General features: G+C 29.8%; 1 protein-coding gene across 1 annotated transcript; it reads right to left on the bottom strand.

Annotated features, from left to right (window-relative positions):
- Positions 1-473: 473 nt before the first annotated feature.
- Positions 474-8,439, bottom strand: LOC111633553. Its single transcript, XM_023378142.1, has 4 exons — positions 8,416-8,439; positions 7,244-7,405; positions 3,030-3,177; positions 474-773 (listed from the first exon to the last, which is right to left on the bottom strand). Exons 1-4 carry the CDS (start codon positions 8,437-8,439, stop codon positions 532-534), a joined length of 576 nt encoding a protein of 191 aa, XP_023233910.1. The 3' UTR covers positions 474-531.
- Between the last annotated feature and the right edge of the window lie 6,158 nt (positions 8,440-14,597).

Below are 14,597 nucleotides of genomic sequence, written 5' to 3' on the forward strand. Positions count from 1 at the left end.
TTGCACACTAACTAAGAAAACAATTTTCTTTCGAACGAAATATTCAGAATTACTTAAGGTGTTTGGAGGTGGAGAAATTGATCCCCGAAAATCGCCAACTCTGATTTCTGTATATGTAGTCAGTCAGTGACATTTTACTTGTCGGGATCAGATTCAAATCAGATTCAAATCCTGAAATAGAGCTTTAAAATTCGAACATATATACATTGAAATTTACATAAAATATTTATTTACACAGGTTAATATTTTTAATTAAATAAATTTATATTCAAGTATACTTTAATTAATTTTATGAATAATAATAATATATATATCCACAAATAATTGCATACACATTTACATCTTAACACAAAACAATTGCCAAATATTTTATTATAGATTATAAAAATCTAGATCTTAAAATTTGTAATGCTAAGAAATAAATTATGATCTAATTTGTTTTATTAATTAAAATATCGTTTTAAACACTCTTTCTCTTTTCTAATTAAGTTATTTATTTTTATTGTAATATTAATATAATTATAAGAGCAATTAATTAGAAGAATGTTGATATTCGTTACTAAAGTAATTTATTATATCGTCTATGATTGATGGATTATTTGGTTCAGGTATAATTCCTTCAAGTAATTCTGTTTCCATTGCTGAATAATTGTAATTTTCAATAGTAGATGGTATCTGTGAAATTGTAGGTGAAACTTGTAGATTATAGGAAGTAGATGAAGCAAAAATTTGATTTTCCAAACTGTTTGGTTCTAAATTTACATTTCTTCCTGCTAAAAATAAAAATTAAAAAAATTTGATCAATAAAAAGTATAGAAGTTTACCTGAAGAGTTTAAAGTAACTATAGAGTAATTCATAACATAAAATAACTATAGGGTAATTCAGAAATGAATAATTGTGCTGGTAACCAATGGTATATCCTCTTTTCATTTGATCTATACCTGAATAATAAAAACTTATTTTATAAAATCACTAAATTAGATTTGAACTCAGATTATTAGCTCCACATTTAGGTCTTATCTCTTCTTGAGGAATTCATATTTGAATCTAATTAGGTTATTTTTATGAAGAGTTTATATTATTTTTCTCAAAACGTAAGATTAACATATTTTTCAGAATAAAAATCTGGACTTGTTGATTTATGAATAAGGAAAACAAGATATATTTTACAGATTTTCAAAAAATATGGCATCATTGTCACATTTCTGAAGTTATGAAAAATTTCTCTCTTCAAGATGATTTTTGTTGTCCTTCGAATAAATAATATTGTCGAAGCTAAGATATTAAATTCAGTTGACCAGAAAACACCTATTAATCCAAACTTTATCTAAAAAGATTTTTTCTAAACTCAGGAAAAGAAGAAAAAATAATTGAGAAGAACCGAAATGTTTGGAAAAATTATCTGTAGCCTGTTGGGCTGCAATTTGAAAACATCGTATACTGTATCTATAAATTCCCACTGTCGTCTGTCTGTCGTTCTTTCATAATACCTAGAACAAAGTTAGATAGATGAAAGACGAGACCAGATATGAAAAACTTAGGAGCAGGAGGCCCTGATTAGCTATATATGAACTTCCGATGCAAACTGGAAGTCACGTTATTTCAATTCAAAAATTTTCCCCTGAAAGAAGTTAGATTGATTGATGAAAGACTCTATTGCTAACAGGAAAAGTGTAATGTATAGAGGGCAAGATACTACTAATTTGAGGTAGATAGCATATACTGTACTGATATTTTTAATCAAATACATTTTTAAAGAAAATATATGATTAAAAATGCAGCCCGGCATTATGTCGATGTAACAACAAATAATTTCTCGTTCGTTCATATATTTTTTATTCAGTCTGCGCTGTGAACACTAAGAGGGTCTTCTTTCAGTTCCTTCAAGGGTTCAGCCAGGTTCAAAATGAGGTGAATGGTGAAGGAAAGTCTGACTAGATATATCCGAAACGGACTATTTCCGAATTTTGTTTTGGAGTTTTTTGATCGCCCGGAATTGAACCCTACAGTTTCAGAGCGGTAGGCTGATGCTTAATCGCGGTCAATCGGTCGTCTTGCTTGTTCATATTGGTTCATAATGAATAAAATTGAAAATGTCCATATAATGTTCCTTAAAAATATGTCAGTCAGACGGCCACATGATAAGGTGTTATCGCTGCTATTGAAACTCGAGTTTAGACCCGGTCTAGACATCTATAATCTATCATGATACCGTCGGGCATTGATCTCCATCTCTCATCTATGCTGATTGATTTCATTATGAAGGTCTGCCCGTAATAAACATAACTGTAGACCACCATGTTGTTTACAACGTACCGATATCTCGTGTTAATTAATTAATCAGTTAAACGTGAAAAATTCATAATAAAATTTAATTCACGATTGTTTTAAGAAATTATGACACAAAAGTTATTCACAAATTCAGGAGAAACACTCAATTTACAATAAAAGTGCATAAATCGTACACATCCTTTTTACACCTTGGGATTTGCATAATGTAGTCTGTGAATGGCTAACAAATAAAGCTCGATTCCTGTAGTATGCAATCCCGAGTATGAAAGAGGATAAACTGTGAAGACACTTTTAATTTAATTTAATGTTTCTTCTGAATTTGTGAATTTTAAGTTTAAAGTAAATTGGAAAATTAAAATTGTCATGAAATATGACTAGCCATAATTTCTTCTATTACGATCAAATCTGAACTTAAAAGAATGGTTCAACATGAGTGAGCTTGAGAAACGAGGTTTCCATTTTTCCAACTTTCAATCCATGTTATATATGATAAATTATGGGGTTCGGATCGGATTCAAACTTGAAACTTCAGAACAGACACACACTTTAATCTAGATGGTATTGATTAAATTTTGTCAAGAAAACTTTCTTGGCTGGTTCTACAACGCTAATTTAATTTACATTTTTAATAAAATAATATCCATTTTTTTCCATCGAAACAAACAAAACAGACGTAAACTAGCTAATATTTTACAAGCAAAAATAATTACTGTATTATTATAGGGAAGAAACTTACCATATTCTAGAAACTGATAACATCTGTAATTTTCATGATTTCTTAATCTTTTTAAAATTTTCTCCTTTTCTTTCGAATATAATGCACTTCTAAATATATCTTTACACTTAATTATTCTTTTATCATTGTTTTTCATTTTTAACCACGCCTGTAAATAAACTAAGCTATATGAAAATTTTAGAGCTTGATACAGAAAAAATTAATTAATTAAAACGTAAATGCATTTCACAATGAATTTACATTGTTTAAAGAAGTGTCTGCAATATACTATACACAGTACTATAAGTCAGTGATGAAACGTAGGTGAAATCACTGACTTATAGTACTGTGTATGGTTGAAAAAAATTCTCCTTATTCAAATTCTCTTATGAAAATTTTCAATAAATTATTTTATGTTAGTTTTTTAATTTACTTTCGAAGGACTTTTTTCTAGATTTTAGATTTTTAAAATAAATTATCAATTAAGAATTTATTATAGCTCTCTCGTTTTAACATATTTTATACATTTGCCTCTTTCCGCCCTGATCACTGAGGGTCTTCTTTTGGTTAAACCCAAAGTGGGGTGGCGAGAGACAAGGCCTCAACATATCTGGAAAGACCATACAAGAAAAATTCCTGAGATTTTTGACTCCTTATAGCGGTAGGTTATTACCTTAATCGATCTGCCATCAGGCCGTCCGTACTATGACATTGAAAAATTTTTATTATTTATGAATCTATAGACTCAACCTTATATTCCATAAGCATCATATTTATGTTGCGTTATATAAATCTGTACAAGTGGTTCTCGAATTTCGGCAACTCACTCTTTTATGCACTACTTTGTTATCCTTTAAATTGCTTTTCATGAACCAAATTTGTACAATGTTCGAAGTTTTGGATAATATGGATTATTGTAGATCAAACATCCCTTAATGGACTTAACTATAATCGACCATATAGCCTGTAATATGCTGGTAACATTAATCAAGCTGATGCTCTGTCGTTAATTTATCATCCAATCAGACGCAAATTAATTTGTGATATTAAAATATTTTTATAGACAACGAACTTAACAGGTGAACAAATAGTTTCCTAGATGTTCATTTATAGAACTGGGTTTTGCTTAGTAAAAAATTCAAGATAGCTTAATTTTATATAATTCTATAAGGATTTTACGTTTTATAAACGGCAGATTTATTTGCGATTGTATAATTCTGTAATTCTAGGTTTTTGCTTTTCTCAAATTTAAATCTGATTACAATGAGATTTATTTGTTAAGTGCGGGTTTTTATTTACTGTTATGAAAGATCTATGTGATTCAACACATGATTTTCCCTAGGTAATTTCTCACCTTTCAACACGTGATTTTCCCTAGGTAATTTCTCACCTTTGATCATTGACTCCACTGAGGATCGGGTTGGTTCATAGTGATCAGATTGATTCAAATTGATATCATTCATATAGTCCAAGACCATCTGTGGGCAAGTGGATAAAACCATTAAACACTGACAATTGATTGTGGGTTCGCAGCTGGCCACTTGGAGTTTTTCGGGTTTTTTTACGTTAGTAACACCTAAATAGGGGCCAGTTCCCTTAAAAGACCTCCCAGGAGGCATTTCCCCTCGGCAGATCGCCCATGTGTCACGTTGCCGTAGCCAAAGAAACCTACCATATAGTCCGATGATCAGTAGCGTAACTACATATGAGTGGGCCTTTATGCAACGTTTCAAATAGTCAATGATATAACTTAATTTATTTTTAGTTGAAAATGAATTCTCGTTATTCAAATTCTATCTTATAAAAATTTGACGTGTAAAATTTTCAATAATTCCTTCTTAAAAGAAGTACCCCATTGGGTTTCTATAATCTTTTTTACGATAAGCCTACTTTGTAATGAACACTGACCGCCTAATTTTTTTCCTGGACTTAATTGCAGCAAATTGTTTATTGCCTTGAACAAGGTCAGTTTCCTCGCTTCTGGATTTTCGACAGAAAGTAGCCATATACTCTCTCCGTCTTTGAGTTTCTCAAATTCTTTATAATTTTTACTTTAGAGAATGAACGTTCGGAACAAGTCGTAGTGACAATTAGTGTAAAAATAATAGAAAAGCCGTGCAGACATTCTAGACACTCCACTAATTTTTTCACTGTGGTTCTTTTAGAAACGTTTTTCTCTAAGCAAGACCCAGATGCGAGCAGTTGCGTTGGGAATGATGGCCTAGAACACCCGGTATAGGTAAAAAGAAAATAATAACGTGATTATAATGGAAACAAATGTTTCGTTTAATGGGAAATGTGCTGTAATTTATTTGATAATTTTTCTATACGAGATTCATAAAAGTGACCTTTATGACTTTTCATCTCAGCTTTAGAACTCCGCTTTCACACTACAAAGTTTACAAAGTTTTTAAATTTATCAAACATTTTTTATAATTTATGAAAGCCTAATAATTTCTAAACGTTCAATGTGGTTATACCTTGAAATTGTCGCACGGATTACGAGTTCACCATCACTAGCCTATAATATAGTACTTTGTATCAATAAGTCACATCCAATTCAAATTTATATTTATTTTATTGTAACATTTTTATTATATATGGCTATATGGCTATATCTTAATTTCTATTCATTCAAAATTAGTTTTCCTGTCATGATCATAACGTTCCATCTCATCAGGCATGAGAATTAATGCAGTAAGACAATCATGAAAAAATTAATATTGCTTAAACTCGAATTTGCATCATTAAAAATGTATGAATATACAATTAAATTTATTTTAAAGATCTTTTTTATTTCATATGATAATTGATTTTATTGTTGAAAACGGATTAAACGAATTTGTCTCATACAAGTAGAAGGCGTACATTTGTCCTATTTTAATTTTGGTATCTCATATCAACCAATTTTGTTGACCAAATAATGCTTAATATTTATATGATTCATCTAATATCTGTAAATGCGAGGTATTTGGAATCAAATGCAATATCAGCTTTGAAATATGATTAAGTACTATAAATAGGATTTATCTATATAGTCTATATCTCAGACACATTTATTTCAAAGCAGCCATTACTAATTTTCTATTCGTGACTCTTTTGAATTATCAGAATGCTAATATAATCTAGTAGTTCGGATATCTGATATGCACCGAGAAGACTCGGGTTCACTTTCGGCATGGAATGATTTAGATGGCCGAATGATGGAACGGTTAAGATGGCATCCTATCACTCTAAGGATCCAGATCGAATCTGAACGGAGCGGAAAACATCTGGAATTTTTCGGAAATGGTCCGGCGGGATATATTGGGTCCAGTCCCTCACCGCCCAGTCGTCCCATGATGGACCTGGTCGAGCCCATAATGGACTTGCTAAAATAAACGGCCCTTTTAGTGCACGCAGGGCAAAGAGAGTTAAAAAAAGAATGATCAGAACAGGAAAGAATAAATAAACGAGAGCGAAAAGCTTTTACCTCTAAGAAACTTATACTATACACTATTTTGCAAAACAAAGCCAAAGCAACTAAAAATTATCCTTAATTAACGTTCATCCGTTTCAATGTTTCTGAAAATAAACCAGTCAATCACGAAGAATAATTCTGTATAAAATTACGCAAAAAAATTGTTTCAAAAGTTATCTACAAAACTTAAAAGCTTTAAACGAAACTGATAGAAACGTTAAAATTATCAAAAGTACAGTAGATTTTCGCGAATTCTGTGATTCCTCGCACTGAGAGGTGTCAGACTGGTGCGAAAGTGCTGGATTAATGAGTGTGTTTAGACTTAATGAAAATGAATGACATAACCTGTCACTCTTTGGTGCTAATTTTTTTGAAGGCAACCAAGCAAATGATACGGAGCTCCGAAACGCAATAATGTAGCCTACATAGAAATGAAACCCGAGTAAACAGTAAAACGGGATGTATGATATTACTAACATTTTCATGAAAACAGGAGCATATAATCAATCCCACTGGAGGATATGCAGGATAATTAACAGGTCGTATTATCGAAAGTCGGATTAGTGAGTCTACTGTATATGAGATTTTTTATTAGCGATTTGATATTCATAACACAGAAATTTTAAAAAAATTTCCATTATTAACTTTATTATAAAAATTTTACAGTACTATGTTATTTTCAATATACCATAAAATTAAAATTTAATGCTTTCATCTCCATTTAACAATAAATTAATATATAACATAAATTTCATTAATAACAAAAAGTTTTTACCAAAAATATTTCTGAAGGCTTGTCTATAAACTTATTTTTCGATTTTCTGTTATCTTTCCAAAGGATTTTAAATATTCTATTAGATTCGTCGATCCAACATAATTTTTCTCCAAATATTCCATTTTCAAGAGCTGGTATTAAAAAGTCTTCTATGAAATATAGCTGAAAAATTATATACTGTAAAACTATGCAGAAAATTACGTGCATAAATGAAATTAAATTCTTATTTAAAGGAAATTAAAGTATATAAAGTATTAAGTTCTGAACACAAAATCCTGGATTTTGACAAATGTGAAATTTTAAGATTTTTGTTCAGAATCTTCTAATATAGTATCAGAAAATTGTTAGGACTTATTAATGAAAAATGCAGTATTTAATATTAAATGAATAGCATTTTCAAGTATGAAAATAAGTTTGATTTAAACAAAAATAAATCAGTATTTATTTTTAAAAATTAAAATATGTATCATAAATGATTTGAGAATTTAAACTATTATTATAAATAGCAAAAAGACAGGAAAAAGAAAGCAGTTATTAGATTAAACAATCTGTTATGTGCTTTATGAAAACACTGTAAATACAGTATTTGCATAAAGTCACATAATAGTATTGTACATAAATTGTGCAATACTATTATGTATTAATACAATTATTGAAATATAATAATAATATTATTATATTGTAATAATAATATTAATAGAACAATATTAATACTATTATGTATAAATTGTACATAAAGCCACGTAACTGTTGTATATATTTATGTAAATACTGTATACAGAGCCGGCCCTACCATAGGGCGAACGGAGCAGCCGCTCCAGGCGCTAAATCCTAGGGGCGCCTCAGTGGTAAAAAAAGTAAAGAAAAAAGTATTTTTTTTTCACTTTTCGATATTTTAATTGTAAACTTGTGGTCAGTATGTGAATGGCCTTATCTGTTGAGACGCGCGTGGGTCGAGTGCATGGGCGGGGTTCCACCCCCGGGCGCCATAATAGAATCTCGCTCCATCCTAAAACTTGCCTCGGGCCGGCACTGACTGTATATTCAATACTTTTTGAAATAATCTTTGAGATAACTAGAGTAATAAACATTTTTTATCTAGTAAATATTGCGGTTCCCCGTAGAGAAGTAAAATTAATTTATTATGCGAAACAAAAACATTTCAAACTTACCTTTGAAGATGTAACGCCATTCATTTTGAGAAAAGTAATTTGAGGAAAAAATCTAAAAAATTGCAATTAATGTAATTTAATGATAAATAAAATAACATATATCCTCGAATTAAATTATTTTTAAAATGTTTTTTAATGATCTTTGAATTTATATTGTAATTTTGTTTGCATATCTATTTTAACAACTATAAAATACAGGTAGGTCTAATTAGGGCTGACTTTTAAAAAGAAGTATCCTTCATAAAATTATTGTTACAGATGAAAATATTTTAATAATATAAAGCCGTTGTGTGAGTGTGTGAATTTCTTATAACTCTTGCAATTTTTGCTCAATCCAGATGAAATTTTGGTTATATTCGTTTTATGTTCTGACAGAAAGTATAGATTACGTATTTTATGGCAATATTAGAGGGTTTGAGGCCGAAGTTTTAAACTGTAGATCGTGTAGGTCGGACGTTCAGCGCCGCTTTCCTGTAAGCTTAGAAGTTTGACAATGGCGTTTGGATAGTCAGTGAATCATGCTCGACATTCCAAACACCATTGTCAAACTTCTAGGCTTACAGGAAAGCGGCGTTGAACGTCCGACGTACACGTTTTCACGTTTAAAACTTCGACCTCAACCTCGCTATTAGCTATAGAGTAAACGTTTGATTTATTTCGATCGGATCGGTGATCGCAATTACGTTGCAATGATGTCAGTGACCTCATTTTTAGTTCAATCTTGACGACTGAATTTCCCTTAAGTTGCATTTTTAAATATTGTGGGAAATGGCGTATTTTAAACTTCTTTCATTAAATTTAAATTTTTAATTTTAATAAAAGATAGCCGCGTCGTGTCACTTCTATAACAAATTTTTTCAAAAATCTTTCTATAGTAACCATGTGACGCTTTATTATCCAATCGGAAGTAACGATCTAACGAGCATGTTATTTAAAATGTATTATCTCACTTCAATTATGTTCCGACGGACAGTATAAGCTATTGAATTTTTTGAAATCTGTACTCTTCTTCAATCCGCCATACTTGACGGGAGAATTTCTAGTAACTTAATATTATTTATTAATTAATTATGGCAAAATCTTATTATTCGATTGTTCAAATTTTCACGTTATAGACGGCCATCATAGTCATTTAGTTCGGGTCTCGGATACAAATGAATTCCAAAATCTTATATAGCGTATAAAAAAATTTTAAAGTAATATAAATTAAAGCTTCTTTTTAATTAGTGAAAAGTCTATTTTTATTTGTTTTGTTGATTGTGTTTACGTTTTATTTCTTTCGGGGACGAGGGAGACATCATACTTATCACAAGTCCAGATCTAAGGCCGGATGACCGAGCGGTCAAGGTGGCAGCCTACCGCTCTGGGGGACCCGGGACCGAATCCGGACGGGTCAAGGAATCCCCAGGAATTTTTCGGAGGGTGGTCCGTTCGGATATGTCGGGCCCTGTCCCTCACCACCCGGTCGCCCCATTGTGGGCCTGGCCAACCCCATAATGGGCCTGCTGTAAGAGGCCCTCTTAGTGCCCACAGGGCGAAAAGAGTAAAAAAGAAAAAAAACTAGTCCAGATCTAGGAACGCCATACATTGGTGCACTTGAGACACGTGTCCTCTTTTCGTCTGTGTCGCCCTTTTTCTAATCACCAAGGGACTCCAAATTACATTATCAACAAAGAACAGAAAATGTTATTATTTTGCAAATATGAATAATATTTGCAAAATAAACCACTGAATAATATTTGATCATTATCCCACGCAACTTCGTCGTATGTTGACCAAAACTTGATTTTGAAAATAAGGAATGTTCCTTGTTTTCAAGGCAAATTTAGCCCTGATTGTCACATTGCGGGAGCGCTGATCCGACGTTGAATCACAATTGACGTGTCTTGCATAATGTATGATGTCCTTTTTTATAGTGCATGCCCTTCTTTGTACAGTCTGTAGGCACCGCTGTCCAGATTATCATCGCATTTTTCTTAGAATCAGATTAAGGTATAATCATTTATATTGATATAAAATAAGACTTTACAGCTTTACTACTGTGGTTCTTAGGTTTGACACGCGCTTCACTAGGAGGAATAAAAAGAGGATGTAAGAAAAGTGAAATGCCTTCTAGAAAAGTTTTTGCAATTGCTTTCTTAGGAAATGAAATTTTTATTCGAGGAAAAATGAAAAATATAAATATTAACTTCGCTTTTAGGGAAGTTAAAGAGAAAAAATATCAAGGATTCCTGATTTAATAGATCAATTTATATTGTCAAATAACATTTATTATTTAAGTATGAACTTCAGTTATATTTTTATTCGATTTAAAGTTTTAACTTTTATGATTTGATTATAAAAGAAGTTTTTTGAATAGAAACGAAATTGGGTACTTGTTTATTATTATAGCTTCTTGGCATTTTTTACCTTATAGTTAATTCTTTATAGCTACTTTTTTGGCTATTAGTTTTTGGACTTATCACACCACGCTTTTTTTAGGAAATTTGACTGGGGTTTTTTACTTTTTATTTTTTAATAAATTCCAACTCCAATATGTACAGTACATTTCGGGTTTTTCCCCCTCTTCAGTTGGAGTAATACATTTAAAACAATAATGTGGAAGATGTCCGAAACTAATAGCCAAATACGTAGCTATATAAGAATAAAACATTTGATACTTGTTTATTTATTTTCCTTTTTGCAAAATAAGCTAATTAATGATCTTTGAATTTATATTGTAATTTTGTTTGCATATCTATTTTAACAACTATAAAATACAGGTAGGTCTAATTAGGGCTGACTTTTAAAAAGAAGTATCCTTCATAAAATTATTGTTACAGATGAAAATATTTTAATAATATAAAGCCGTTGTGNGTTTTATTTTGTTAAAGTCATTCAATTGCCTAATACAGTGATGCCCAAACTTTCTGATTGGTGGACCAAAGAGTGCATAAATAGTAGATTGGCAAGCCACAAACAATTTGTATATTCCCTATATATCAAATTTAATTTAATTTTGGCATATTTCTATCATTCTTAAATAAGCAAATATTAAATACAGTATGTTCGCGTGCCGTAGTTTGAGCATTCCAAACTATGGCCTTCGAACATATTTAATACGTCATTTAACTGTCCTAATAATAAAAATTTAATGAGTTTAATATGTTCTATTTATGTCTTCTGAATGGAGAATTGATTTATTGTTGAACTGAATATAACATGGAATTTAATCACGAATAATTTCAACGTTTTCATGTATACTCCTTCTATATATATAGAGAGGGAGATATATATACATATAGGCTATATATAACGTTAAAATTACTTGTGATTAAACTGCATGTTGCATTCAGTTCAACAATAAATCAATTCTCTATTCAGAAAACAAATAGGGCATATTAGGAAACTGCTTCTTATATATATAAAAGAAGCAATTTCCTAATTTAAATTCTTATATAATTTTACTACGAACTTAAAATTTAATTAATAAAAAAAAACTAACTAACTAACTGAGAAAGAGAGAGAGAGAAGAAATTTTAAAATTTTGTTTTATTGTTGAATGAAAACTATATATTCTCAATTTAATAGTATTATATTGTATATTACTATACTTTATTATTTATCATTATAAATAATATATTAAAATTCAATTAAATTCCATGCTTATATACGAAATAAATTAGAAAAAATTGTTGTTATTACAGATTGTCTATCATTTTAATAAAAAAACCAATTTTGAATCCGTTGATTAGATTCTCTTTGTGTGTGGATTTCTTATATATTTTTTAATTGGTTGGCTTTTATTATTTATTTTTAAGTCATTCAGCTTCGTTTTAGTTTATTAAAATAAATTAAGACAACGCCCAAAGAATTATCAACAGTGTACGTGGACTGCATTAATCTATATAGCTTATATAATTAACATTTATTTTCGTTTTTTTCCAAATATTTAAAATGATTTTAATTAATGTTATTATTCTTTGCTTCATATTTTTATTTTTGTAATTTTAAAAGTATTTTTGAAAGTAAATAAAATCGTATTTTACATATTTTAAAATATTTTACATAAAATATTCATATTTATATAATAAATATAATTTAATTTACTCTCAAGTATACAAAAGCTAAACACAAAAGCAGTAAAACCAACAAAAATAAAATATCGATTTTTTTTATTAATTTTAGTTATATTGAATATAAATTTCATAAGTTTACATTTGAAAACGTGGAAAATAGTTCACTGAATATTATTCATAGTATTTTATAATGAAAAATATTGCGTTACAAAGTTTTTCTCTATGAAATCCATATTTGAAAACGTATTGATTATACGTAAGCTTAGCTCATGTATTTACCGTAGAGAAATTGGAAATATAAAAGATAAAATCATTCTATGCCATCCCAATATATCCAATATAAACATTCTATCAGATGTTCAACAATACTTTTAATTATGACAATGTGTTTTTGACTCAAATTACGATATATACCATTTTTTAATATTTCATACATAAATTTTAAAACATTACAGTTTTTTTATATCATTTGTAAGCCTTCTCGTATCCTGAAAACAAAGTTAATTCCTAATTTCAAGTAAGAAAATTAAATATTTTAAATTAATATAAATGTGGGGCCAAAATTAATTAATTTTTTTAATTTTGATGCTGTTTTGTTTTTGTTTCATCGTCTACTGATAACCCGAAGACAATCACGAGCCGATCAGTGGAGGGAACAGTTAACAAAAAGGCAAAGGTCGGCAGATCAACAGAAAAAGGAAGAAAAAGAGAGATATACATAGAAAAAGTAGAAGAGACATTCTGGACATTCTGCACCTTAATTCTTATCTGTCTTTAGAGTAGTGCTGTAGGCTATATCAAGGGATCAATCAGTTCTTTAAACCTAGTTTTGAATCGTCCGTTCATATAGTTATTGGGCTGCAATTAAAAAAAAAAATTGTAGATCTATAAATTCTCGCTGTCGGCTGTCTGTCTGGCCTTCCTTAATCTCGAGAATGGAGTTAGATAGATGAAAGATGAGACCGGGTGTGGAAACCTTAGGAGCAGGAGGCCCCGATAAACTATATAAGAACTTCCGAAGTAAACTGGAAGGCACGTTATTTCAATTCAAAATTTTTTCCCTGAAAGCAGTTAATAGATGATTGACACGACTCTATTGTTAAAGTTAAAGTATGAAGGGATATTTGAGCGTCTTCAATTATCTCCGGTAAATTAGAAAACAATAAATACATTTTATGAAACGGTTTTGTCAATAAGATTTCAAATGATTCACACAAAGAAATCGATAGGACCTGATCACCAGATTAATCATTAAATATTACAAATATATCTGATTCATTTATTTTCAATTCTCGCTTTTATGTGAAGACTCGCCATCGAAAATAACCAAGACTGAAGATCCAAGACAAATTTTGGAAGTAACAGGAGAAAATAGTGTTGAAAAGAGATATATATATATATACGATTTATTTGTTTTGAGAATATTTATTTTTATCAGATAAAGTAGAGATTAAAAGTAAATACGTCTGCTGGAGAATAAAAAATTAAATGCATATTTCTTTATACATCTTTAACGATTAACACGCAATTCCTTTTAAACAAAATTTAAAAAAACAAATAAAAATTCTATTCTTAGAAATATTTTATCTGCAGTAAGAATTTTTCGAATTGCAGTTCAAAATCGCAATGTGCATATAATCGAAGGCAGTTCTGGACACAAGCCAAATAGTCATTGGCTCAGGACGCTGAACTTTTGAAGGTGCCAAAAATTGAAAAAAGTATAAAAAAAAACATTAGAAATTGTTAGTGTGAAATGCTAAAACAAAATTGAAATTAAACTAAACAATACACAAACTACAAAGAAAAATTAATCTTTGAATAAACTAATAAATTGCATAAGCTTCGTCTAAAACAGAATGAACGAAATATTTTATAAGAATTCTGTCGCTTCTTTCTCAATTCGTAAACCATGTGATTTTTGTACAGATTTTTCTATTTCGAATTTCAATTGTTTCCGAATCCCAATAAAATGATTTTATAAGAATCTTGGAAAGAAAAAAAAATCCAAAAGGCAATAACCTAATTGCGATTTCTTTATTATATTTTTAATAATGAATTTGATTAGAGATTCAAAATTTAATTTGTATGTACTGTTTTTATTTTGGTGATTCATCGAATAAAAAC

This window comes from Centruroides sculpturatus, unplaced genomic scaffold (genome assembly GCF_000671375.1).
Source record: "Centruroides sculpturatus isolate CEXI.00-Female unplaced genomic scaffold, Cexi_2.0 scaffold749, whole genome shotgun sequence".
Taxonomy (NCBI): Eukaryota; Metazoa; Arthropoda; class Arachnida; order Scorpiones; family Buthidae; genus Centruroides; species Centruroides sculpturatus.

Excerpts from the sequence above, each read along its gene's own strand:
- LOC111633553 (XM_023378142.1), bottom strand. The coding sequence starts at position 8,439 with ATGAATGGCGTTACATCTTCAAAG. Across the intron at positions 7,406-8,415 it reads ATGGCGTTACATCTTCAAAG|CTATATTTCATAGAAGACTT; the intron begins GTAAGTTTGAAA and ends ATAATTTTTCAG. Across the intron at positions 774-3,029 it reads TTATCAGTTTCTAGAATATG|CAGGAAGAAATGTAAATTTA; the intron begins GTAAGTTTCTTC and ends TTTTATTTTTAG.